We start from the raw sequence: 27,631 nt of genomic DNA, 5'->3' as shown, positions 1-27,631 counted from the left end.
TGAATAATTCACATTTTCACAGGATTCCTGATATCCAAAAGATACACATGTGTAGGACTGCTGGCTGAGTCAAAGAGGGCAGTGTAAAGGCAAACAGCAAGGGCACTGGGTAAAAATGGGCACTAATGCAAACTCTAACTAGGCTTTCTGCCCTTGGCCTTGTCTCCATTGTCTTATGTCCTTTGACATCATGGAAAGAGCCCTTGTCCTTTCTCCTTTGAGCAGCGAAGTTTGCATATACAAAGGTGAAATTTGTAAAGAAGGGAGGGTGAAGGTGGAGGTGGGGCGGGCCTTTGAAGGAGAGGAGGAGAAGGACTATTGGTGTCATTACCTGTCTTATTCTCCCATCCACTGAAGGTTTCAGGTCAGGGGAAGAGAGGATGCTGAAGTGGATCAGTCCTGCCTCAGTCTCCACCTCCAGGGTGCTCAGGCTCAGTGATGTCCAAAAGGGCACAGGCTGGTGCCTAGCCTCTTACCTTGAACCCACAGCACAGCCCGACCCCGCCCCCCGACTATGAAACCAAGGCTCAGGGCCTCTGGTTTCACTGTCCATGAGCTGGTTTCTGTGCAAGCCAGCCTGGAGTTGCACCAGCAGTGTGTCCCAACTCACGTTTGAAATTCCCAGGAGTATATATTTTGGGGTCATGCAAAGTGGAGAGGCAATTTCAAGCCAGTACTCAAGTCTCTCTGTGGAAGAGCACACACCAAGATGAGGCAGAGGGAGGCCAGGGACAGGTGGAGGCTGTGCGGAGGTCCTGAAGAGTATACTTTTACACTAGCAGGGAGAGCTCGGCTTTGAAATTATTTCACAAACATTTTTCGGGTGCCTATTCTGTACTGTAATGAAACAAATGACGCAGTCCTGAGGTATGGAGGACAAGGACACAGGACCTTTAAGAACCCAGCATACAGAAGAGCATTCACTGCTTAAGAAGAAGCGGCTGCCTTGCTAACTTCTGCACCACACAGTCCAATTTGATCTTGAGGTCATACAAAGTATCTGAAAACCAGTATTTGGGGCCAAAGAAACACTATTAAGAGCTGTACTTGAAAGACATGCATGGGAGTGCTTCCGGACTCTTGGAAGCTTATTAACAAGATGAGTAGTGGGGAGGCCAAAGATGCGGGAAGAATGGGGCCAAACAAGATTTGGCTTTTCTTTCACAAAGACTACTACTGTGCTGCTTTCTTTCTAATCTTGAAAAATAACAATTTTCCAAGGAAAGACTGGCCAAAAAAGAGGATTTACAGGCTCTATGAACATCCAAGGGGGAAAAAAGCTAAGAGAGTAAATACTACCCACAAACACATTATTAATGGCTATTGAAAGATTGAACTGTTAACACTACAATTATAAAATAAATTTCAGTAGTAGTGGTAAGAACAAGGGATATTTAAGCTAAGACTATGATCTGGAATGAGAAAAACCATTCAGAGGAGCATGCCAAGTCTTCACTGACTTCCCTACTTCTTAATAATCTGTGAGCGATGAGCAGGTCATGGTGGGACAGTTCAACTGCAACAGTCTCTGTCCCATGCCATGCTCTTCCTTCCCCCCGTTGTCCTCATGTCTCCTCTGTGGAGCTCCTTTCCTCTGTATCTTCCCAGTCCTTCAAAGGTGATTTCAAATGTCCTGATTTTACCAGCTACACATCTTCATTTGAACAAATTTTATGATATAGCACCATCTACCTGGCTTTATATTTACATGTATCTATATATAAGACAATTATAGTAGTAAATAATTATAGCTAACACTATTGTGTTAGTTACTATGTGCCACACACTGTAAATACTGGCTAAGTGTTTTATATGTTTTCTTTCCATTGAACCTCATTACAGCTTTATGGGGTTGATATTATTATGTCCATTTTAAAGATATAGACATTAAGACCCTGACAGAGATGTTAAATGACTAGTCTAGGAGGGTACTGAGTGAGAAACTGACAGATCTGAGATTTTATTAGTTTACAAACTCCCTGAGGAAAAATGTATATTTAAAACACCATGAGAAACCACTACTCTCATTCATTAAAATGGCCAAAACAGAAAAACTGATCATATCAAGTGCTGTCAAGAACATGGAGTAACTGGAACTCTCATACATTGCTAATGAGAGTGCAAAGTGGTACAGTCATTTTGAAAACAGTTTGGTAGTTTCTTATAAAGTTAAACTCCATACGTCCCAGTAATCTCACTCCTAGGCATTTATACCCATGACAGATGAAGACATATATCCACATACAGAAAATTTGTATACAAATGTTTAAAGCAGCTTTATTTATAATTGCCCAAACCTAGAAACAACCCAAATGCCCATCAACTTGTGAATGAATAAACACATTGTAGTATATCTATCAAAGGGAATTCAGATGCTCCTCAACTTATGGTGGGTTATGTCCCCAGAAACCCATCATAAATTGAAAATATCATAAGTTGAAAATAATATCGTAAGTGGAAAATGCATTTAATACACCTAGCCTTTTCTATTTTTTTTTTTTTTTTGAGTCAGGGTCTCACTCTGTTGCCCAGGCTGGGGTGCAGGGGGACCATCACAGCTCACTGCAGCCTCAACCTCTTGGGCTCAAGCAATCCTCCCACCTAAACTTCCCAAGTAGCTGGGACTACAGGTGTGCATCACCATACCCAGCTAATTTTTTTTTTTTTTTTTTTTGGTACAGATGGTGTCTTGCCATGTTGCCCAGGCTGGTCTTGAACTCTTGGCCTCAAGCAATTCTACCATCTCGGCCTCCCAAAATGCTGCAATTATAGGTGTGAGCCACCATGCCCAGCCTACAACTAGCCTATTGAACATCAGAGCTTAGATAGGCCTACCTTAAACATGCTGATAACACATTAACCTACAGTTGGGCAAAATCATCTAATACAAAGCCTATTTTGTAATAAAGTATAAATATCTCATGTAATTCACTGAATCTGTACTGAAATATAGTGTCTACTGAATGGGTTTTGCTTTTGCACCATGGTAAAGTTGAAAAATCTTGAGTAAGTCAGGGACAGTCTGTACTATTTAGAACAAAAAGGAACAAACTACTGGCACATGCAATGGCATGGGTGAGTCTCAAATGCACTAGGCTAAGTGAAAGGAGCCAGACTCAAAAGGCTCCCGAGTGTTATGATTCCATTTGCATGACATTCTGGACAAAGCAAAACTGCTGGGAAAGAAAACAGGTGTGACTGCCTGAGGCTGGGGCTACAGAGCTGACTACAAAGGGGCATGAGATAACTTTTTAGAGTGAGGGAAAGTTCTCTATCTTGACTGTAGTGGTAATCACAAGACAGTATACATTTGTCAAAACACAAAGAACTATAAACTAAAAAGAGTAAATTTTGCTGCATGTAAATTATATCTCAATAAACCTGACATTAAAAAAAGTTCCCTGAGGGTAGAATCATGCATTGGTAAGCCCCATTTAGTCAAGTCTTCTATTTACTAGTGAGCTGAAATGACAGATTTGGTTAGAAGAGCTAACTAGTAAATAGAAGAGTAAGCTAATTTCAGCTTTGTAACCCATTTCCCTTCTGACCTTTGGAGAATTGAAGAGGACAAAACTATTATAACAATAGATGGCTAAATAGGAGGAGAAGCCAAAAGCAGAGATGGTCTCCACGTGCTGAATGATCCCAAATTCACTGCACAGGTAAAAGCAGGTACTAACCTTAATACATTTCTCGATCTTCTGTTCAAGGATCTCAGTTTCACTAGAAGTTGAGGCTGCCTTCTCATTGCCATCATCTGGTAGAAAACACTGCCATGTGCTTTTAAGAAAAATCAAAAATAACTCATGAAACTTTAAGTACTTGAGACAGTGAGTATAATAAAACAAGTATTTCATGAAAATATACCACCCAGTAGTACTGAATTGAATGAAAGGCCGGAGTCACCCATATACCCTAAATGAGCTGAGAGACCTCCCTAAGGGCACAGGATTGTTTGCTAAACCAGATGAGTTACAGCATTACTGCTGCCAGATTACAAAGGAAAACAGCATATCTGACTCCAGGTAGAACCAACTGCATCCCAGACCCCAAACTCCTTTCTGTTCCAAGAAGGCAGGAATAGCATTGTGGGGGCAGCGGAGGTGGCGTGTCCTGAATCACCAAACAAGTAGAGGGGTGGCTGAGGAGTGGAAATGGAATTCCAAATCTGCCAGGCTCTGAGCCCCATGAGGCAATGACCATATCAGTCTTGCTCTTCATTCTCCCATTATCTAGCACAGTGCCTGGTTAATGAACATAGTAAAAGATGCTCAATATTTCTAGAGGGCAATTTGGCATGCATATTAGTGTTTCAAATGTCTGCATCCTTTGACCTAGCAATAGGCAGTCTCTGTATTAGTCACAAGTATCAGTTCAGTGGTCAGTGAGAAGGAACTAATCCATTAGTTCTCATTCTTCATGATTTCATTCTTCATGATTTCTTAGAGTCTCATATGTGTTACCAAGAAATAAGTACTTAAAAATGATTAAAATTTTTATATGAAATGACATATTTTTAAAAGAGTGAATCCAAGTAAAAAATGCTATGCTTATTAGAATGTAGCTACCTCTTGGATGCTTCTATTCGTTCAATCTTTAAGGAAAGGAAGACAACACATGAGAGCCATACCTCTTCTGGATACTGAAGGGTCCACGTCAACACCTTTTTCATAAGGAGTACCACCATTCAAGAAAAGCTCATAAGTTCTATAAAAGAATAACATACAATGACAGATAGAAGCTGTGGACATTTAGACAACACTGGAGTCAGTAGTTAAATATTTTTTAGCACTAATATACTCACAGACATTTCATTTATGCCTCATTGGTAAATGAAAAGAATAATTGTTGATCCCTCCATGAGGTACTATCTGGGCTAATAAACAGTCTTTCTTCCTAATCATAAGCTGCAGAAAATTATCTTTCCTAACTATGCACTGTAGAAAATACATTTTTCCTTGAAAATGAGAAAAATTAATTCAAGTCATTAAAGTGTTCAGACCTTAATGACTTATGTTAATGACAAGTGATTGTTTTTTAATGTATTTTTCAAATGTGTTGAATCATCATTTGAAATGAGGCCATTATAAACTTATATTATTTTTAAAATATAAAAGTAATATGTAGATTGTTATAAAAAGTTTGAATGGCAGAGGAATGATAAGTAAAAAGTGAAAAAATCCCGCCCCATGCCTTCTTCTCTAGTTTGGTTAATCTCCTGCCCTATCTTTTTCTATGAAAATGCAAACAAATGTATAAACACGGTGAACTTCAAAACTAACACATGCTTCAAAACAAACATACTACATGCTTTTCTTTTGAAGTCACATACTAAGTGTAGAAAGAAGAAGGTAAAAGAGCCCTTTAATTGTACTGCACCACCTTCTCAATTCTGCTCCTCAGAAGTAAATTCTGGGAACAGTTTTGCTTTGTTTTGTTTTTGCTTTTTTTGAGGCAGAATCTCGCTCTGTCACCCAGGCTAGAGCGCAGTGGCATGAAAACTGCTCACTGCAGTCTCGACCTCTTGGACTCAAGTAATCCTCCCAGCTCAGCCTCCTGAGTAGCTAGGATTACAGGCGTGTGCCACCATGCTTGGCTAATTTTTTTATTTTTGTAGAGACAGGGTCTCACCATGTTGCCCAGGCTGGTCTCTAACTCCTAGGCTCAGGTGATCCTCCCGCCAAGGCCTCCCAAAGTGCTGAGACTGTAATGAACAAAAGTGGAGTCGCAGTATTCAAAATATTCTGCAACTTTTTCCATATACTAATACACTGAAAATGTGTCTATATTAATACACAGAGCTCTATCTCATTTAAAAAAATAGCTGTGACTTTACTTTCAGAAAGATGGAATAGATATACAATTCCTTATTTCTTCCACTAAGCACAACTAAAAACCCTGAGCATATTAAAAGACAAAAACAAAAAAAGCAAATAACAATCACAAGAAACCTGGCACCCCGGGTAATGCACCCTCCAGGATGATGTCAAAGGACTTGTAGAGTCAAGACTACTACCTCTGCCCAATGGCAAGGAGGCCACATAAGGTGCATTATCTAAATTAATCCTCACAACAAGCCTTTGGAGTAGGAATTATTACAGTCTTCCAGATTAAAGATGGGTGAAATTCAGACTTGGAAATGTTAAGAAATCCACCTACAGTTACACGGGTAGAGCTGGGACTGGAGCCCAAAATTTTATAATCCAAATTTGGGATCTTAATCACCATCCTACTGCCTGCCCATTTGTGTCCCTTCTTGAATTTCTTGTTTATATCCTAGATTTAGATCTTTCTTTTCCTCCATTTTAAAATATGGATTATCTTTTTCTCATTCATTTTTGAGAGTTCCTTTTATATTAGGGATAATGGTCTTCTAACTCTTCTGTACATATTGCAGTATTTGCTTCCAGTCTGCCTTTTGATCTTAAAGTTTAAATCATTTACCGTGGTTGCCACTATGATTTCAGTGTCCCACCTACAGAGGAAGGGTGGAGACTCACAGAGGACCTCTGGACTCTGGACTTAACTTTCCCCCTTTTTGAAGACAACTAGGCTCTGTTTTCGGCATGGTGAAATGTGTTAATACCATAGGAAATTACTGAAAGAATATTCCCAGCAGACAGCTAGTGCAACCATCTTTTAAACTACCTCTTCCCTAGGAGCCATTTCCTCCTCCTTAGGATGAGATTGTGCATGCTGTTTCCATACACCGCCTAAACAGCACTCAAGTCAACATAAAAGGCCCTCTCCCCAAAAGTTATTGGCATGCTCACAGAACAAACCTGAGGCATATAGAGTCTAAAAAATGAATTGTTACAGAAGTATTCATTCGTTAGGAATATATAGCCAACTTACTTTGCTGGAATAGGAACTCCACTGGCATCAAAAAGTTTAAGAAACACCCAGCCACAACTTAACTCTCCTCTTTCTCCAGTTGACTAGAAAATAAGACAAGTATATGAAACTTAAGGTCTGAACTCGTCAAATTTATAAGCACATACCAAGTCCTTTTAAAGGAACAAAATAAGTATTCACCTTTAGAACTAAAAAGTTCTTCACAAGAAAATAAAATGAAACATAGCAGAGTCCCATTTTGCCTGCGGGTCAGATATTAAAGGCAGTATATCAAGTAACAATCATATTTTGTCAAAATTGCTCGCAAAAATCCCTTAAACCAATGATGTGGCAACTGTTGCCACTGTCTCTTGACTGATATAAGCATTTTGTGGAGTGATCTCAAATCACATCAGTACTACATGGGATTATGAACCTTTGTTTCACTGACAGAATTCGGATAGTAATCATTCAAGGGCTTTTCTGCTTGGAATTTTACCCCCACTGTCAGTTGCTAGAGGCCCCCAAGGCTTCCTTTGGGGGGCCTGCTCCTTTCCCCAGTCCTACCCCCTCCACAACACATATGGATGAATTTGCCTTAAACAAATGAATGGACAGTGTAATACCATTAATGTAACATCTCTATAATGCTCTCTGGGTTACCATGAGGTCAAGTACCTATACTATACCTATCAAGCTATTGTTAGTATGTGGAAACATTTAATTGCTAGCACAGAGCCACACCCACTGGTTCAGTAGTTTATATGACATAAGTTAACCCAAATTCCTGGTGTTCGCTTCATAAAAGTCACTACTCTGCCAAGTCCCTTAATTAGAAACCTTAGTTACAAGGCTAAGTATACTCTGCTCCTGGAGGACAGAGGTGAACCATGGGGCTGGGATGCCAGTGAGCATCTTTTATCACTTTCTGCAAAGTTCCATCCTTTTTGAATTTTTATTCTTTAAAAGCACTGGAGTTCACTCAATCTATAAATGTCAATAAATACTCTTTTATTTTAAATGCTATGAAAACAAATCAGCACGCATAAAATTAGAATCACTAGCATTCTCATTCCTCAAGGGATTAAAATTCTATTACACATAAAGACCCCAAGGATTTCCTTGTCAATAGGCACATTTTTTAACCTTCCCTTTTAACTGATACATTAGAAAGCCTTATCTTTCAACAGACATACATTGCGAATATAAGAAATTCCAAGTTCAAATAATATTCCAACATCTGGAGATGCAGAATTGGACCTGATAAAGCAATCACCATCAAGCAAACATGGCAAGATGCGACTAACCTGAAATGATAAAGAAATTACAGTTATTGATAAAAATAAAAAATGGGAGGAAGGGGGTTTGACATGGTTTGAATAAATGTCCCCACCAAATTTCATGTTGAATTGTAATCACAATGTTGAAGGTGAGGTCTGGTGGGAGGTGTTTGGGTCACGGGGGCAGATCCCTCATGGTTTGGTACTGTCCTCACCATAGTGAGTTTGTTCTCAGGAGATCAGTCTTTTTAAGTGTGTGGCACCTCCTTCCTCCTTCTTGCTCCTGCACTGTCATGTGAGATGCCTGCTCCCCCTTCACCTTCTGCCATGATTGGAAGCTTCCTGAGGCCTCCCTAGAAGCTGAGCAGATGCCTGCGCCATGCTTCCTGTACAGTCTGCAGAACCATGAGCCAATTAAACGTCTTTTCTTTATAAATTAACCAGCCTGAGGCATTTCTTTATAGCAATGCAAGAACGGCTTAACACAGGGTTTCAGCCCTATTTGTTAGTAAATAATTTATGCCTTTGCATTATAATAAATGTCTTTTAAGAAAACAAAAAGCAGATAGACTGAATTCATCTGCGCCAATTATTATAAATTTTAAAAATTTAACTTCTCTTTTAAAGGGAAAATACCTTTACCTTCGCTTATCCTTTGCTTAGAGTAGAGGCTAATAGTACTATGCCTAGGTCTCCAGAGGTGTTACAGATAATAGTTTATAGACATTATAAGACATTTATATCAACCACTGTTCTTTGTAAACGGAACAAAAATTCAAGACTTAATACACATATTTGCTCAACTTTCCTGATGTGTGCCTTCTGAATTTTCATTTCTCTTCCCTTTTGCTCATTCAATTCCCGTTCCCCAGACAACCGTATCCCTCCCTTCTTGCCTGTAAAATCTATCCATCCTTCAAGATCTAGTTTCTCTTCTAGAAAACTTTCCCTGAGCCAAAGGACTAGAATTAACTTTACCCTCCTGTGTGCTTCCAAAGCACCTGGAGCTCCAAAACCATTACAATCTGCCTGAGTGGTAGTTACCAACAGTACTCACCCCACATAGCTACTCTGATTAAATAAGGTAATGTACATAAGAGCCTGGCACAGGGCTTAGCACACAGTTAGGGTTCCAAAAATAGACGGTATTGTTTTTCTTCATGTATGTATTTTCCCCTACTAATTTTGCTGGAATAAGAACTCCACTGGCATGAAAATGTTTCCACATGCCTAGGAAAAAATGCTTGCACGTAATAGATATTTAATTTCATTCAACAGAATAACACATACTCTCAACAGTTCTTCTTTCTACCCCAGGAAAAATATTTAAAAATTCTACTCTAAATACTTCACATACACAGAGATGCAATAACAGAATTGTGAAGTACTGTGCCAAAAGAGAAGCTGTGCTTCTCACCGGAGGAAGGGTGCTAAGAAGATCAAGATGGAATTTTAGGAGGTGTGCTCTCAACAAGTGTGGACAGGCATAGCACACAATTGAGGTAGCTGGCCTCATCCACACCCTGAGTCCTCTCACTGGACCTCCATCTTGCCTTAAGATCTTTTGATGCAATAAGAGGGAAGGTAACTAAGGGTTTTTAGGATGCAGTTACACAAGGGAGTTAGCTGTGGGAAGGAAGTAAATACTGAATTAATGAGACCTTGGAGGTAGACGAAAGTATGTAAAATAAAATATAGACAATTGATATTATAAAACCAACATGAAGACATCTTTGTCCTCCCTACATCTATGCAATGCTGACTTAGTGGTTTAAACCCACCTATCGCCATTCCAGTCTTGACAGTATGTGGGTGTAATGTAGCAGTCCCTTAGGCGTCATCCCTGACTTTATCTGAAGAAAGCACAGCTTTTATTAGCACAGTTGGAAGATTTCATCTTTGAAAAACACCCCACTTCCTAAATGTTATCTTTATGTTTTCATTTTTCATCAAATGAGAATTTTCTAAAAATGAACCTGAAACTGATTGAATGGGATGATTCATAGGAATTATAACATCGGTGAGTCAGAAACATGAGTAATTTTTATCAATGTCCTCAAAGAACACCAAAGAATATAAAGATTTTTATCTGTCCCCACATATTCTGTGCTATTTATAGAAATATGAATATGTTCTACTTTGAAATGCTCTCACTCCGCTCATTCAGCAGATTACTTACCTGGGGAGAAAAGGTCCATGTTTTGGGCTTTTTAGACTGCCATGTGGCTCTGACTGTATGAATGTTGCTCAGAACCTGAAATGAGATTTTCCCTTTTGAAATCATGCAAAAAGCTCTTTGAAACATCACCACTTCCATGTCCCAAAGAGTTAACAGTGGCTACACTGAGTAAGGAAGATGGCAAGGGGAGAACTTTCACTTTTTACTTCATGCAATTCTGTAATGCTTTTCTTTTTATATCAAGTATGACAAATGAATTCAGAGTTGGACTCCTATGCTAGTAATAAATTATATTAAGTGAATTCCTTAATATCTAAGATAGGTTTACCAGAAAAGTAATTGAAATTTTAGGTAAAAATGGCCTTTTCTTTATCTTATTTATTTACTTGTTTAGAGAGGGAGTCTCGCTCTGTCACCCAGGCTAGAATGCAGTGGCATGATCTTGGCTCACTGCAACCTCCGCCTCCCAGGTACAAGCCATTCTCCTGCCTCAGCCTCCCAAGTAGCTGAGATTACAGGTCCCTGCCACCACGCCCGGCTAATTTTTGTAGCTTTAGTAGAGACAGGGTTTCACCATGTTGGCCAGGATGGTCTCAAACTCCTGACCTGCGGTGATTTGCCTGCCTCGGCCTCCCAAAGTGCTGGGATTATAGGCATTAGCCATCGCACCCAGCAAAAAAAAAATGGTCTTTTAAAAGAAAAGATGTGACCTGGTTGAGCACAGTAGCTCACGACTGTAATCCCAGCACTTTGGGAGGTTGAGGCAGGTGGATTACATGAATTTGGGAGTTTGAGACCAGCCTGGCCAACATGATGAAACCCTGTCTCTACTAAAAATACAAAAATCAGCTGGGCGTGGTGGTGTGCACCTGTAATTCCAGCTACTCAGGAGGCTGAGGCATGAGAATCACTGGAATCTGGGAGACAGAGGTTGCAGTGAGCTGGTACCACACCACTGCACTCCACCTGGGCAACAGAGTGAGATTCAGTCTCAAGAAAAAAAAAAAAAGATGTGACCCATACAAGCATTTCATAGGCAGTTCATTTACTCTGTCACTAAGACAGACAATCCTAAGAGTTCAGATACAGTTATATGTTTTTCTTCAAGATCTCTAGGCCCATAAATTATATTTTTCTTGAAATTCAATCTCTTATAAAATGCTCTGTGCAAGAAGGTCACCATAAAATTTACATAAAACAATGAAACACAATGGGAGCAAAAACTTTATGGAATGAAGAATTCAAATGCTAAAATGCTATGGCCAAAATTGACATCTTCCAAAGGAATGGATAATAGGTAATTTTTATTTTAGATGAAAATATTCTAGTATAACACTTCCAAAACAAAGCTTTAAAATAATAATTTAAAATAATCCCAAATGTGTTAAATTAGGTCAAATTCAACTCACTGTATTCCACATCCCCAGTAGTAGGAATATAGGAGTATTTTATGGGCAGCTGGATTGTCTTCCACATTAATAAAATCCCACTTCCTTCAATTACTAATATATATTTGTTTAAACTTTTCCTGAAATTATGTATATTTACCACCCAGACTCTCGGAATACAAACTCCTTGTAATTACTACCTTGTGATTACTGTAAGACAGAATATTATTTATTCTAAGGTTCTTCTTTGTTTTTCAAGAAATGTTTTCTACTTCTAATGGCCAAGAAGTCCTTTGCTATAATCAAAATTGAAATCCTATACTATCTCTGCTTTTATCTTTTCAGTTGGGAGAATCCTAATTTTGAAGTTCAGAATCAAAAGTAACTTCTTCTGTTTGATAATTTTATATCTTTCTTGACATATTGACTCTAAGAACTAAAAAGGACTTAGTCCAACCATCTCATTATGCATTTCAGAAAACTGCAGCCACAGAGGGTGAATGACTGGCTTAGAATCACACTGCTTTCTGTATAAAACCAGACCCAAATAATGAAGAAATGAAGAGTCAAAATAATTTAGAGATATTTTGTTCAGGAAACTGCATTAAAAACACAAGAGGGGCTAGGTGCAGTGGCTTGTGCCTGTAGTCTAACTACTTGGGAGGCTATGGCAGGGAGATTGCTTGAGCTCAGGAGTTTGGGACCAGCTTGGGCAGCATAGTGAAATCTTGTCTCTATTTTTTTTTTAAAGAATGTACAAGAATTTCTCAACCAGTTTATGCTTCAACATAGCCATTCTGCTCCATATATGAAGCAATGAAGCAGTGATAGTTAAAAAGACAGAGTAATACCCAAAAGTAAGATGAATATGTCAATGGACCACAAATAGAAGATAGAAGAGTAAGGTGAGACTAAAACCAGAGGTTTCCTGGGCTCTGAGTCCAGAAGAAGCAGGTGGTAGCAAGGGGCTGGATTTGTATGTTATATAGGCTGAAGGTACTCACTCCATAATAGAGAAATAGATATTGCTTTACTGCTGCTGGAAGCCAGTAGGGTTTTAAAAAAAAAGTTGCCCCTCCTTCTCATAAAAAGTAGTGAGCCTAAGCAAGCAGGAGGACAAAGACATAGCCATGACACCAAGATCAGAACCATGTCAACAAGTGGGCCTTTTAATGGATCAGTGACATATCTGACATCATCTTAGATTAAGAACTCTAAACTCTACTTCAAGATCTGGTTCTGAACTGGGGTTGGGAGAGGAGAGTGAGGTACTGTTAATAAAAACCACAACACTACTAGATAGAGGGAAAAGGCACCGGAAGAAATAATTGGAGTTGCAAAGGTATTTGAGAAAATAATGGCTGAAAAAAAAATCCCCAAATGTGTTAAAAGACATAAACCTATAGAATGAAGAAGCTGAGCAAACCCCAAGCAGGGTAAACCAAAGAAATTCACGCCAGATACACCATAAACTTCTGAAAACTGAACATAATGAAAATACCTTGAAAACAGTAAGAAACAACATTTAGGTTAGCCAACAGGAAAAAAAAACAATTTGAATGATAATGAATTTCTCATTAGAAGCCACGGAGAACAGAAAGAAATGACACAATAGTTTTCAAGTGTCAAACAAAAATAACTGTCAACTCCGAATTCTCTATCTAATTAAAATATCCTTTTGGAATGAAGAGGAAACAGGGACAACCTCAGATAAAGTCTAAAAATCTGTCACCAGCAGACCTACCCTAAAAGAATGGTTAAAAGAGATTCTCTAAATAGGACATGATAAAAAGAAGACTCTTAGAACATCAGGAAGAAAGAATAAACAATGGAAATAGTAAAAATATAGGTAAATATTAAGGATCTTCTTTCAGGTTTTCCAAATTATGTTTGGTGTTATGTGATAAGATTCTCAATGTATGTAGAGGAAATATTTAAGATAACTATATTACAAGCTAGGGAAGATAAAGAACTAAAGGAAGGTAAGGTTTATACATCACTCCAACTGGAATGTTAACACTAGTAGACTGCGGTAAGTTACGCATGTATAAAATTAATACCTAGAGCAACCACTAAGGAATCTAGCCAAAAAGATACACTCATCAACACTACAGATAATTCAGAATGGAGTTCGAAAAAATGTTCAAGTCGGGCAGGTGTGGTGGCTCACAATTGTAATCTCAGCACTTTGGGAGGCCGAGGCAGGTGGATTACCTGACGTCAGTAGTTCAAGACTAGCCTGGCCAACACGGTGAAACCTCATCTCTACTAACAATACAAAAAATTAGCTGCGTATGGTAGCAAGTGCCTGTAATCTCAGCGACTAGAGAGGGTGAGGCAGGAGAAGTGCTTAAACCCAGGAGGCAGAGGTTGCTGTGAACTGAGATTGCGCCATTGCACTCCAGCCTGGGTGACAAAAGCAAAACTCCGTCTCAAAAAAAAAAAAAAAAATGCTCAAGTAACACTCAGCAAGTGATAGGTTTGGCTGTATCCCCACCCAAATCTCATCTTGAATTGTAACTCCCACAATTCTCACATGTCATGGGAGAACTCAGTGGGGGGTGACTGAATTATGGGGATGGGTCTTTCCTGCACTGTTCTCGTGATAGTGAATGACTCTCACAAGATATGATGATTTTAAAACTGGGAGTTTTCCCTGCACAAGCTCTCTTCTCTTGTCTGCCACCATATGAGATGTGCCATTCACCTTCCACCATGATTGTGAGGCCTCCTCAGACACGTGGAACTGTAAGTCCAATAAACCTCTTTCTTTTGTAAATTGCCCAGTCTCAGGTATGTCTTTATCAGCAGTATGAGAACGAACTAATACAGTAAATTGGTACCAGGAGTAGGGTGTTGATGAAAAGATATTCAAAAATGTGGAAGCAACTTTGGAACTGGGTAACAGGCAGAGGCTGGAACAGTTTGGAGGGCTCAGAAGAAGACAGGAAAATGTGGGAAAGTTTGGAATCTCCTAGAAACTTGTTGAATGGCTTTTTGACAAAAATGCTAATAGTGATATGAACAATAAGGTCCAGGCTGAGGTAGTCTCCAACGGAGATGAGGAACTTGTTGGGCACTGGAGAAAAGGTGACTCTTGTTATGTTTTAGTGAAGAGACCGGTGGCATTTTGCCCCTGCCCTAGAGATCTGTAGAACTTTGAACTTGAGAGAGATGATTTAGGGTATCTGTTGGAAGAAATTTCTAAGCAGCAAAGCACTCAAGAGATGACTTGGGTGCTGTTAAAGGCATTCAGTTTCACAAGACAGGTGGAGCGTACAAAGGTTTGGAAAGTTTGCAGCCTGACAATGCGATAGAAAAGAAAATCACGTGTTCTGAGGAGAAATTCAAGCCGGCTGGCAGAAATTTGCATAGGTAACGAGGAGCCAAATGTTACTCCCCAACACAATGTGAAAAATGTCTCCAGAAGATGTCAGAGGTCTTCACGGCACCCCCTCCCATCACAGGTCAGGAGGCCTAGGAGGCAAAAAGGGTTTCATGGGCCAGGCCCAGGGTCCCCATGCTGTGTGTAGTCTAGGGACTTGGTGCCCTACGTCCCAGCCACTCCAGCTGTGACTAAAAGCGGCCAAGATACAGCTCAGGCTGTGGCTTCAGAGGGTGCAAACCCCAACCCTTGGCAGCTTCCACATGGTGTTGAGCCTTCAGGTGCCCAGAAGTTAAGAATTGAGGTTTGGGAACCTCCGCCTTGATTTCAAGAGGATGTATGATATGTCTGAATGTCAAGGCATAAGTTTGCTGCAGGGGTGGGGCTCTCATGGAGAACCTCTGCTAGGGCAGTGAAAAAGGAAAAGGTGGTGTTGGAGCCCCCTCACACAGAGTCCCTACTGGGGCACCACCTAGTGGAGCTGTGAGAAGAGGGCCACTGTCCTCCAGACCCCAGAACAGTAGCGCCACTGACAGCTTGCACCGTGCTGCTGCAAAAGCCGTAGACACTCAGCGCCAGTCCATGAAAGCAGCCAGGAGTGGGGCTATACCCTGCAAAACAACAGGGGCTGAGCTGCCCAAGACCATGTGAACCCACCTCTTACATCAGTGTGACCTGGATGTGAGACATAGAGTGAAAGGAGATCATTTTGGAGCTTTAAGATTTGACTGTCTGGCTGGATTTCGGACTTGCATGGGGCCTGCTGCCCCTTTGTTTTGGCCAGTTTATCCCATTTGGAATGGCTGCATTTACCCAATGCCTGTACCTCCATTGTATCTGGGAAGTAATTAGCTTGCTTTTGATTTTACAGGCTCATAAGCAGAACGCACTTGCCTTGTCTTAGATGAGATGTTGGGACTGTGAACTTTGAGTTAATACTGAAATGAGTTAAGACTTTGGGGGACTGTTGAGAAGGCATGATAGGTTTTGAAATGTGAGGACATGAGATTTGGGAGGGACCAGGGGAGAAATGATATGGTTTGGCTGTGTCCCCACTCAAATCTCATCTTGACTTGTAACTCCCTCAATTCTCACATGTCATGGGAGGAAACCAGTAGGAGGTGACTGAATTATGGGGGCAGGTCTTTCTTTCTTTCTTTTCTTTTCTTTTCTTTTTTTTTTTTTTTTTTTTTTTTTGAGACAGAGTCTTGGTCTGTAGCCCTGTAGCCCAGGCTGGAGTGTAGTGACGTGATCTTGGCTCACTGCAACCTCCACCTCCTGGGTCCCGGTTCAAGCAATTCTCCTGCCTCAGCCTCCTGAGTAGCTGGGATTATAGGCACATGCCACCATGGGGGCAGGTCTTTCTTGCACTGTTCTCAAGATGATGAATGACTCTCATGAGATCTGATGGTTTTAAAAATGGGAGCTTTCCCTGCACAAGCTCTCTTCTCTTGTCTGCCGCCATGTGAGATGTGCCTTTCACCTTCTGCCATGATTGTGAGACCTCCTCAGCCATGTGGAACTGTAAGTCCAATAAACCTTTCTTTTGTAAATTGCCCTGTCTTGGGTACGTCTTTATCAGCAGTGTGAGAACAAACTAATACAGAAAGATAGGAAAAAGAAAAGAGACAAACAAAAAAGACAGAAAACAAAGAGAAAAAAATAAATCAGTAGACTAAAGGCTTGAGGCTCCTCTCCAGTGTCTGCCTGCTTCTGAATGCTCTGCAGTGCCTTCAGGTAGTTGCTTTTTATTTTGCCCAGAGTTTACAGTTACTATCTCTGGGTGGGGTGGTCTAAGAGGAGCTGACTCAAACATTACTGGAAGTTGTGTCTCATTAGTTAGTTTTAGCAATAATGCCTTTGGTTTTGTGTGTGTGTGTGTGTGTGTGCATGTTTTGGTTTTTGGGGGGTTTTTTTTGACACAGAGTCTCACTCTATCGCCAGGCTGGAGTGCAGTGGTGCAATCTTGGCTCACTGTAACCTCTGCCTCCTGGGTGCAAGTGATTCTCCTGCCTCAGCCTCCCAAGTAGCCGGGACTACAGGTACACACCACCACGTCCAGCTAATTTTTGTATTTTCAGTAGCGACGGGGTTCCATAATGTTGGCCAGGATGGTCTCAATCTCTTGACCTTGTGCTCCGCCCACCTCAGCCTCCCAAAGTGCTGGGATTATAGGCATGAGCCACCGCGCCCAGCCCAATGCTTTTTATTTATAACTAGGTTTAGATTTAGAAGCACTCCTACATAAGCAGCACGAGTATCTGTGCAGCTATTAAATATGTTCCATAACTCTCAATTTGGAAATCTCACATAAATTTCTTTCATGAAGTAAATTTCATTATTTTGATATATTATTCAAAATAAAATTCCATTCCTTTTTATGTTCTTATATAAGAGAACATGGAGAGGTACAGGAAAAAGTATCAAACCAGATGTATGAAACAGAAAGCAATTCAGCTCTTGGTCACTGAGGACACCTACTGGCTCCTTTGTGGCAGTGATTTTGTGCAGAAAGTATTATAGAAGTGAGGGAAGATCACCATCATAACAGAAGTTCATTTATTTACCCCAAGTTCAGATGAAATAAAGGCACTTTCTTCATGCTGGGGGTTTGCAGTATACTCAGCCTGAGCAAAACCAAGCTCATGTCAACTCCTCCAAACCTGGTCCTCTTCCAGTGTTCCCCATCTCATTGAATGTTGCCACCATCCATCCAGATGCAGAAGTCACAGACAAGGTATCAGGCCTGTATCTCACTCCCCCTCTTTCCTGCATATCCAATCCATCACCAAGTTTTGTTGATTTTTACACCCAAATATCTTTATCCATATCTCTCATCTACACCTCTACCTCTCTAAGTTAACATCACCACCTCTCATCCAGACACTCTTTGAAAGCACCTACTATGTTCTTTCTATGTATTACATCATTCTGATAACTTCCCTTACATTAACTCATTCAATCTCACATTGACCGTTATCAGCTCAAGCAGCACTGTCTTCTCAGGAAAGGGCTTTGACTATAGATTTGAGAATTCTTTTCTAATGTAAGCATCTAGTGCTATAAATGTCCCTCTAAGCAATGCTTTAGCTAACATCCCACAAATTATGATATGTTGCATTTTCATTTTTTGTTCATTTCAAAATATTTTCTAATTTCCCATGAAATTTGCTTTTAACCCTTTGATTATTTAGAAGAATTTAAATTTCCAAGTATTTAAGTATTTTTCCATTTATTTTTCTGTTACTGATTTCAAATTTAATTCCATGTGATCAGGGACCGTATATTATATGATTCCAACTCTTTTAAATTTGTCTAGGTTTGTTTTCTGACCCAGGACTGTCTATCTTGGTGATTATTCCATATGTACTTAAGAGAATGTGTACTTTACTATTTTGAGGTGAAGTGTTATGTAAATATCAATCTAATCCAGTTTGTTGATATGTTATACAGTTCTCTTACATCCTTACTAATTTTCTGTTTGCTTGTCCTATATTACCAAGAGAGAAGTGTTAAATTATCCAACTATAATGGAGGCCCCAACTATAACTGTGACTTTGCCGATTTCTCTTTTCAGTTCTAACCATTTTTATTTCATGTACGTTAAATTTCGGATGTTAGGTATGTACCAACTTAGGATTACTATGTCTTCTTGGTGAACCATCTCTTTTATCACCATGTAGTGCCTGGAGTCTACTTTGTCTGATATTAATATCTTTTGAATGGTATATCTTTTCCCATCCTTTTCTCTTAAGCCACCTATAGCATAATATTTAAGGTGGGCTTCTTATATCTAACTTATAGGTCGGTCTCTCTCACTGTGGTTTTCATTTGCATTTCCCTGATGGCTTCTTACATGTTGAGTATCTTTTTTTACTTCTAGTGGTTTTTGATACTTCTTTTTTGAAGAGGCTATTCAAGTCTTTTGTCCCTTTAGAAAACTGAGTTATCTTTTTATTTTTTGGATATCTTTCACTTGTTCCTGGTCTTAGGAAACAAGTGTTCAGTATTTCACTGTTAAGTACGATAATGCTAGTTTTAGGGTTTTTCTTGTTGCATTTTATCAATTTGAGAAATCTCCCTTCTATTCCTAGTTTGTAGAGAATTTTTCAAAAATCATACATGGGTGTTGAAATGTGTCAAATGCTTTTTCCTTATCTCTTAAGATGATCATATGATTTTTCTTATGGCAAATTATAATGATTGATTTTCAAATGTTACATGTGACTACCCAGGCAAGTACATTTGAATTTCTGAAATAAATCCCAACTGATCATGATATAATGTCCTTTTTATATATTGCTAGATTCAATTTAATAATATTTTGTTTAGAATTTTACTTTCTATATTTATGAAGGATACTATCTGGTAATTTTCCTTTCTTGTAATGTCTTGTCATATTTTGGGGTCCTGTTTTTTCTGGCCTTATGAAATAAGTTGGGAAGCATTTCTCCTTCATCTGTTCCTTGGAAGAATTTGTATCAGACTGGTATTATTTCTCCTTTAAATGTTTGAAGAGGTTCACAAGTGAAGCCACCTAGGCCTGAAGTTTTCTTTGTGGGAAGATTTTTTTTAAATTATAGGTTTAATTTCTTTAACTGAGGTTATTCACATTTTCTATTTCTTCTTATGCCAGTTTCAGTAAATTATGGTTCTCCAGGAATTTATTTATTTCATCAATGTTATCAAATTTACTGGTATAAAGTTGTTTATAGTATCTCCTTACTGGCCTCTTAATGTCTGAAGGATCTGTGATAATGTCTCTATTTCCATATCAGATGTTAATAGTTTGTTTTCTTTTACTTTTCAAAAAATGTCTTGATAGTCTCACTATGCATCTTTCAGTTTTATTAATGTTTTCAAAGAATCAACTTTTCTCTTTTTTTAAATTTTCTCTTTGGTTCATCTGTTTTCTATTTCATTAATTTCTACTCTTATCTGTATTATTTCCTACTTTCTACTTTCTTCAGGTTTAACTCACTCTTCTTTTTCTAGCCTCTTGATTTGCTAGTTTAGATCACTGACTTTAAATCTTTTATCTTTTTTTCTAATATATGCAATTAAAACTATAAATTTCCATCTAAGTACTGTTTAACCTGTATCTCATTTAAAAAATTAATTTTTTAAAGAGTCATTCAAACTTTTCTTTGGTACTAGGTAAAAAATACTCTCTTAGGAATTGGGGAGGAGTTGAATGGAAAAGAATCTAAGGAACTGTTTCTCCATAATCCTAGTATGAATTGATTTACTTCTCAGTAAGCTTACCTTATTACCATCAAATAGACAGAGGCGGACATGTCTGCTGAGAACCTGTATGCTCATTCCTGGAAGAGGAATCATTTTACAGCTCCATAATGTCAGAATCAATGAAATACGACTTGGTCTTGACCTAATCTAAAAGAAAAATTAGTTATAAAAAAGTTTATTTTTATGATTTCTAACACAAATCTGTCTTTTGTAAATTCAGCTTACGAAAATGTATACAGAATTTTTAAAAAAGAAAAAAAATTTACACATATACAATAAAAGTTTCAATAAAATTAAAAGTTCATTGAAAATTAAAATCAGTCATTTTAGGTAAATTTTTCATAGAGTTACATTTGAAATATTTGCATTTTTCTTAAATACTTAAAAACTGTGATGAAAGGAACAATAAATATTAGCAGGTAAAATGTATATGATCTGACTATAGAATCACTGTATTCCAGTCCCCAGGTTCACTCCCACAGAATGTGGGTAAGTGCAGAAGGCTAACACAGCATAAAACCAATGCCACCTGGTATTAAGATTATCCCACTATTTTTTATTCCAAGCAATTATCTACATTGTTCCTTAGTTTCTTAATAGGTGTCTTAACAGAGAGAATGCACTATTTGATACATTTATTCAGATCTACTTCATAGGTATAATTCAGATTATGAGTAAATAAATTGGTATTCTGATTTTTTAAAGAACAGCTTCAATTAAACTTTACATTCTGCTTTATAGTCATAAGCCTTTTCATTTACATAACTTAGATTGGGACTAGTGGCTCACACTTGTAATCCTAGCACTTTGGGAGGGAGAAGAGGGCAGATTGCTTGAGCTCAGGAGTTTGAGACCAGCCTGGCAACGAGGCAAAACCCATCTTTACCAAAAATACAAAAATTACCTGGGCATGGTGGTGTAGGCCGGTGGCCCCAGCTACTCAGGAGGCTGAAGTGGGAGGGTCGCTTGAGCTCAGGAGTTTGAGGTTACAGTGAGCCATGATCACACCACTGCACTCCAGCCTGGGTGACAGAGGGAGACCTGTCTCAAAAATACTACTACTGCTGCTACTACTATAAATGATAATACTGGCTAACATCTACTGAGTTCTTTTCATATGCCAGGCATTATTCAAAACCTTCACACACACAATTTTCAAAATAACTCTATGTTGGAAGCATTACTATTACTCCATTTTTACAGATGAAGAAATTGAGGCAAAGAGTGATTAAGATAGAAACCTAGTATTATTTCCTTTCTAACAATGAGAGAAGAATGCAATGGAAAAGAGAAACAAAATAAAGTCAAGGTAGCAAGTCCAAATTCTACCTTAGTTATAAAAATATCACTATTTCAAAATTATCATAGAGAATCAATTTTTTTTGTTTTTCATAATGCATTAGTCAATTAACATGTTGTCTACTTGCAACCATGACAAAATCTGGAAGAGTTACAGTTTTACTGAGAGTAACTATACTTACAGTGCCTTCTGTAGCATCCCACATCAGATCTCTGAAGGCCAGTTGTGAAGGCATGAGCTCTGGTTGTAGGAAGTAACTTGCTCGAAATTGATTTCCTGAAAAAATCATTGTTTCTTAATTTTCTTACAAAGAAAGAAACTCAAAATCAAAAATCCATAATGTTATGCTATGAACTAGAGTACAGGCACTTCCAAAATGCCACGCTGCTTACTAAGAACTTGCTTTCCAAAATAGGACCACCAATATAGATTTATGCATAAAAACAACAGTACGAAACTTACAGATACAAACACATAAAAGATCATCTTAAAGTACCTTTAAGAAAGACTTTTAGGCCAATAATATGCCCCATGATGACAATGATTTATTCAAATATTTCTGTAAAATGCAGAAATCTGTAAGCACTTTTTGGAGACTTCAGAAAAAATACATAGTCATTAGTTTTACTTCTTAACACAAAAGCATTTTATGCTCTTCTTCCATGCTTTAGTCATGAATAATACTTAAAATAACATCATTTATCCATTCAAGAAATAATTTTTTAGTTTCTACTCTTGCCAGATACTACACCAGGTTCTAGATACACAAAGATAAATCAGAGATATGTCCCCTGCCCTCCATAGTTTACAGTTGAATGGGAGAAAATTTTTTTTTTTAGAAAATAAGTAGACAAGCAAATAAATAAAATAATTATTAGAGGACTTAGAGCTATAAAGGTGTTCACATGAATGAGAGTAGGGGAAACCCACATTACTCAAGGAAGGCATCTCTGGGAAGGCAGAATTTACCCTGAGACCTGAAGGATGAAAAGATGGGAATTTAGGGAGTGCTGTGAAGAACCTTCCCAGCAGAGGCAACTTCAAAGCAGCCCTTCCATGACAGCTCAACAACTCAGGGTATACAGGACACTCCTTGTCCCCCAGCATGATTCCTCTTTAAAATGAGCTTATAGACAGAAGTTGCCAAGTACAGGGAAAGCCAAGAATGAGTAAGGAAAATGAAAATTCCAAATGGAGATAATTCTTTGGAAAAGTCTTGCTTGGAAGAAGATCAGAGAAAAGGAGGTTTTGGCTAGAATTGGATAGAATTCAAGGGGCTGATCCTTAAAGGTGGGAGGAATTAGGTGTGCTGATATCACAGACAAGGGAATGAACCAGTGAGGGGAAGGTGGGTCAGCTAAAGATATAGGAAAGGACTGAAAATTAAAGGAGTCACATTTTTTAAAAAAAGAAAGCAGCTGGAACCCAGAGCACTGGTAAATATGCTGGCCTCTGATAGGATCAGGGATCTTTCCTCACTGTCATGGGAAGGATGAGGAAAAGATGAGCGCCAAAGAGATGTGAGACTCAACATCTTCTTCAACAATGTGTTTTGCCTGTGATAGAAAAATTAGATGTGGATCTTGACTGCTTTGCTGAAAGAGTGCAGTGGCTGATAGGCACACGTTACCTTCCTCCAGAAGCTGCGAGAGTGTGGAAGGCCTGAACCCTGCAGGAATAGCTCCCATCATGGTTAACACATCAACAGTGTTTATCTGCTGAAGATAGTAACATCAAAATGGATTTGTTTTCAGTCATGTTTCCACATCTCTATAATACTTTCTCTTTATCACTAGAGTAACTATAACTTAAAAAAGAAAAATATAAACATACAGACTTTAGTGGAAGAATAATATGACTTGGCTCCAGATTCCTGAGAGGATGCCATCACAGCACCCTGGCCTCTCCTAAGGACCTAAGCCCCATATGGTGCCCAGCACGCAGAGCTCTGTGTTCCAGAGCGGCTACTTCAAGTACACCCTTGTCAAAACGTCCCTGCTCCTGTCCTGCTCCACCCTGCGCTTCCATTTCACAGGTAAGTTAATGTCTATTGGCAAATCATACGCGCTGAAGAATTAATGGATTCTTTTCATACATACAAAATATACAACTCATAGACACACACCCTCACACATACAAGCATGTACTTATACGTAACAAGTAAAGAAAAAGGTCAGGAAGGATACTTACTAAATTGTTAATGGTGACTACTTATGAGTTTGAGGAGGAGAATTTTCATTTGGCTATGTAATTTTTTTTTTTTTTTTTTTCCTGAGATGGAGTCTCGCTCTGTCGCCCAGGCTGGAGTATAGTGGCGTATTCTCGGCTCACTGCAACCTCCGTCTCCCAGGTTCAAGCAATTCTGCCTCAGCCTCTCCAGGAGCTGGGACTACAGGCATGTGCTACCATGCCCAGCTAATTTTTGTATTTTTAGTCGAGGCGAGGTTTCCCGTGTTGACCAGGTTGGTCTTGAACTCTTGACCCCAGGTGATCCACCTGCCTTGGCCTCCCAAAGTGCTGGGATTACAGGCGTGAGCCTCTGTGCCCAGCCTGTAATTTTTTTTTTAATGAAAGAATTATAGATCATTTCTTCCTTTAAAAAAATTTAATTAATTACTTTTTTTTTTTTTTTAGACAGGGTCTTGCTCTGTCACTCATGCTCTGGAGTGCAGTGGCACAATCACAGCTCACTATAGCCTTGACTTCCCAAGCTCATGCGATCCTCCCACCTCAGCCTCCCGAGTAGCTGAGACTACAGGCACGAGCCACCACAACCGGCTAATTTTTCTTATTTTTTGTAGGATAGGGTCTCATTATGTTGCTCAAGCTGGTCTTGAATTCTTGGCCTCAAGTGATCCTCTGGCTTCACCTTCCCAAAATGTTAGGATTACCGGTGTGAGTCACCATGCCTGGCCAATTTCTTACTTTTTATTAAAGCCTTTCAGGATTTTTCAAATCGTAATTAAAATTTAACATCTGTTTCCACTCAAATGATAGGAAAGCAGGATCAATGAGAATGTTTCCAAGCTCTCAAGTGACACCATGAATAAGATTATCTATTCTTTTTGTACAAAAAAAAACTAATGAGAAATGTTATTTGGAGCACAGGCTTAGAAACCAGAAAAAAATATACATCCTCTGCTCTGTACATTCCATGTCCTGAACCCTGTTTCAGATCCATTGCTATCTTCCACAGTCTCCAACCTGTTTCGCCTCAGAGCTATTAGGTAACAAAACAAGACACCATTACTAAGACAGAAGATACCCACCTCTGAGATCACTTTTTGAACAGCACTCCAGTGGGAATCAGTTCTGGGGAGACAAAATAGCAAAGTGAGTCAGGTCAGGTTATGTCTATTCACTCAATTGGGGAACCTCTTTAATCACAGTTTATAATCATCAGTATGTTTTGAAAACCTAACAGTTTCCAGATGAAAACAAGGTAGAACTAAATGTATTCAAAATAATTATAAAATTAAAATAGTAATGATCTTTAAGCAGACAATAGTATGAAACGTTCTCCAGGTACAAGTTGTCTCCATTTCAAGAAAGTATTGAATTATTTATAACAGTAAAAATAAACAAATAAAATGTTTCCTAAACCTACTTTGATATCCTTTCCCACTTTTGTACCTTTGCTTAACTTCTGCTCCATCTGCTGTTTCATCCACCACCTCTACATCTTCTTCACTGCCCTCTTCAATTGATTCTTGGCCTTCTTCTTCTTCTTCACTATAAGGCTAAAAAGACATTGAAATGTGAAGTGCTTTTTAACTAATGCAAAAAACAACCAATAAAAATACCAGTACTGCCACCTAAACCTCCAGTAAAAACAAAAACAAGTTTTTCTGTTTAAAAAGAAAAAACAAAAGCATTAGTACTTTTAGAAAACCTCGCGCATAGATGGGAATTTAGTATATATGATAAAACTCAGTGGGAAATAAATTTTCAACACATGGTTAATAACTTCGCTATTTCAAAAAATAACAACTGAGATAGACAGCGAGTTTAATCAAAATAAATTCCAGATGGAATTTACTCAAATAAAAAAGAAAAGAAGATAAAAATAAAAGAAATATAAAAGCATTAGAAGAAAACAATCTAGAGATGGGGAAGCCCTTTCCAATCGTGATACCAAAATCAAGAATCATAAGTGGAAACACTGACAGATTTAGCTATGTAAGAAATAAACATGAGCTAAAGTCAACAAAGAAAATATGTAACACATAACTTAAGCATATCCTGAGGGGGAAAAAAGAAAATAGCTCACACAAATATCTAAGGATTAATATCCTTATTATTAAAATATTATAAAAGCTCTTAGAAATCAATGAAAGAGTTTTTTAAATCCCTTAGAAAAAATATCCAAAAGAACTGAAAAGGTACCAACACATAAAAATGATAAGCACTCAAGTTGATGGAAATCTCAAATACCCTGACTTGATCATTACCCAGTCCATACAAGTAAAAAGTACTCACACAAATACAAAAATACTACGTGTCAATAAAGAAAACCGAAAGGGCCATTCGCAAAGAAGATATACAAATGGTCATAAAGCATATGAGATGATACTTAACCTCATTAGGAGTACAGTAAATGCACATAAAACCACTAATGACACTTTTTTTGTTGGTCATATTGGCAAAAATTTTAAAGACTGGTAACAGCCATCACTGGCAAATGTGTGAGGAAACAGCACTCTCTGATTGTTAGAGGTGGGAGTACAAATTGGCATAACTTTTCTAAAAGGCAAATTGGAAAAAGAAATCAAAATATAAAGGTGTAAACCCTTTGAACCAGTGATGAACATCTAGGAATTTATCTAAGGGGATAATCGGGCAAGTGTGCAAAAATGCACGCAGACTTGACGACAGCACAAGTTGCCGGGTGGCTACCACCTATTCCCCACCTCCTCTTTCAAACAAAATCCCTGATTTAACAATGATCCAGTTAAAAGACTACATTTTCCAAGACTTCCTTGCAGCTAAGTGTTGCCACAGAACTAAATGCTGGTCAATGAGCAACAATTGAAAGTTTTCTGTGTAACTTCCAAGAAACCTTTTTAAAAAGGCAGCAGCTTATGCCTTTGACTTCTTTCCTCTTTTGCTCCTTGGAATCCTTAAAAGATCCAGCAGCTGACTTAAAACTAAAGAGAGAACTCTAGGAAAAGTAGACTCACATCAGAAACAGGATGAAATATTGGATAGGATCTTAACCAATTCTTGATTGCCTTTCTCCACACTTCTATGCTTGAGAGAAATACGCTTCTACCTTATTTAAGCTACTTTTTTGGGGGATCTTTCTGTAACTGGCAGCAGATGCTAATCTCATGTTCTTTGCAACATAATCGATAGTGATTACAGGTTGGAAACAACTTAAATGACCATCTAAATGAGATTAGAAGACTTGCTGCCGTTGAAAAAGATGATCTAGACCTGCCCTATGTAATACAATAGCCCTTTGGCCACGTGTAGCTAGTGAGCTCTTGAAATTAGTCCAAACTGAGAAGTGCTGTAAATGTAAAACACACACTGGATTTTGAACTTAATGTTAAAAAAGCAAAATGACTCAATATTTTAAAATATTGATTATATGTCAAAATAGTATTTTTGATATACTGGATAATATAAAATATATTATTAAAAATAATTCTACCTGTTTCTTTTTACTTTTTAAAAATGTGTGTAATGAAAAATATGTTTGTTCTTTGTCACTGCTTCCCAGCACAGAGCTCCCAAAAATCTTTGGAATTTCCTGAATGATAGAAGTATGTTTTCTTATTCATCAGGAGTCCCTTTCAGTCACTCCTGAGTTTATGCTAATGAGGTTAACTCCAGGTGGGCGCCTGAACAGCTTCAGGAAGGGGACAGGTTACCAGAAAAACCAACCCAGGTATTAGAGTAGAACTTTCAGCCCCACCCTCCAACCTTCGAAGAGGGGACAGGAGTTGGAGACTGAGTTAATCACCAATTGCTAATTATTTAGCTAATACGACTAATGAAACCTCCAGAAAAACC

At 38.5% G+C, this 27,631-nt stretch overlaps 1 protein-coding gene across 3 annotated transcripts in view; it reads right to left on the bottom strand.

The window, feature by feature from the left end:
- The window catches only part of NPHP1 (nephrocystin 1), a 69,046-nt gene that overhangs the window by 12,763 nt on the left and 28,652 nt on the right, over nt 1-27,631 (bottom strand). For 2 of the 3 annotated variants that reach the window (XM_003909113.5, XM_031655375.1), the window contains exons 7-16: nt 25,247-25,353; nt 24,883-24,925; nt 23,244-23,331; nt 21,795-21,889; nt 20,332-20,460; nt 10,294-10,368; nt 8,031-8,141; nt 6,856-6,938; nt 4,631-4,707; nt 3,681-3,780 (exon numbers count right to left, since the gene is read on the bottom strand). In XM_003909113.5, coding sequence (XP_003909162.3) covers nt 3,681-3,780; nt 4,631-4,707; nt 6,856-6,938; nt 8,031-8,141; nt 10,294-10,368; nt 20,332-20,460; nt 21,795-21,889; nt 23,244-23,331; nt 24,883-24,925; nt 25,247-25,353 — 908 coding nt within the window. The remainder of the gene's footprint in view (nt 1-3,680; nt 3,781-4,630; nt 4,708-6,855; nt 6,939-8,030; nt 8,142-10,293; nt 10,369-20,331; nt 20,461-21,794; nt 21,890-23,243; nt 23,332-24,882; nt 24,926-25,246; nt 25,354-27,631) is intronic. The other variant, XM_009184938.4, reaches the window with a different exon arrangement.

Source organism: Papio anubis, chromosome 14 (genome assembly GCF_008728515.1).
Source record: "Papio anubis isolate 15944 chromosome 14, Panubis1.0, whole genome shotgun sequence".
NCBI classification, from domain to species: domain Eukaryota; kingdom Metazoa; phylum Chordata; class Mammalia; order Primates; family Cercopithecidae; genus Papio; species Papio anubis.
Note: the sequence above shows the minus strand (reverse complement) of the source record. Positions and strands in the feature narration are given on the sequence as shown.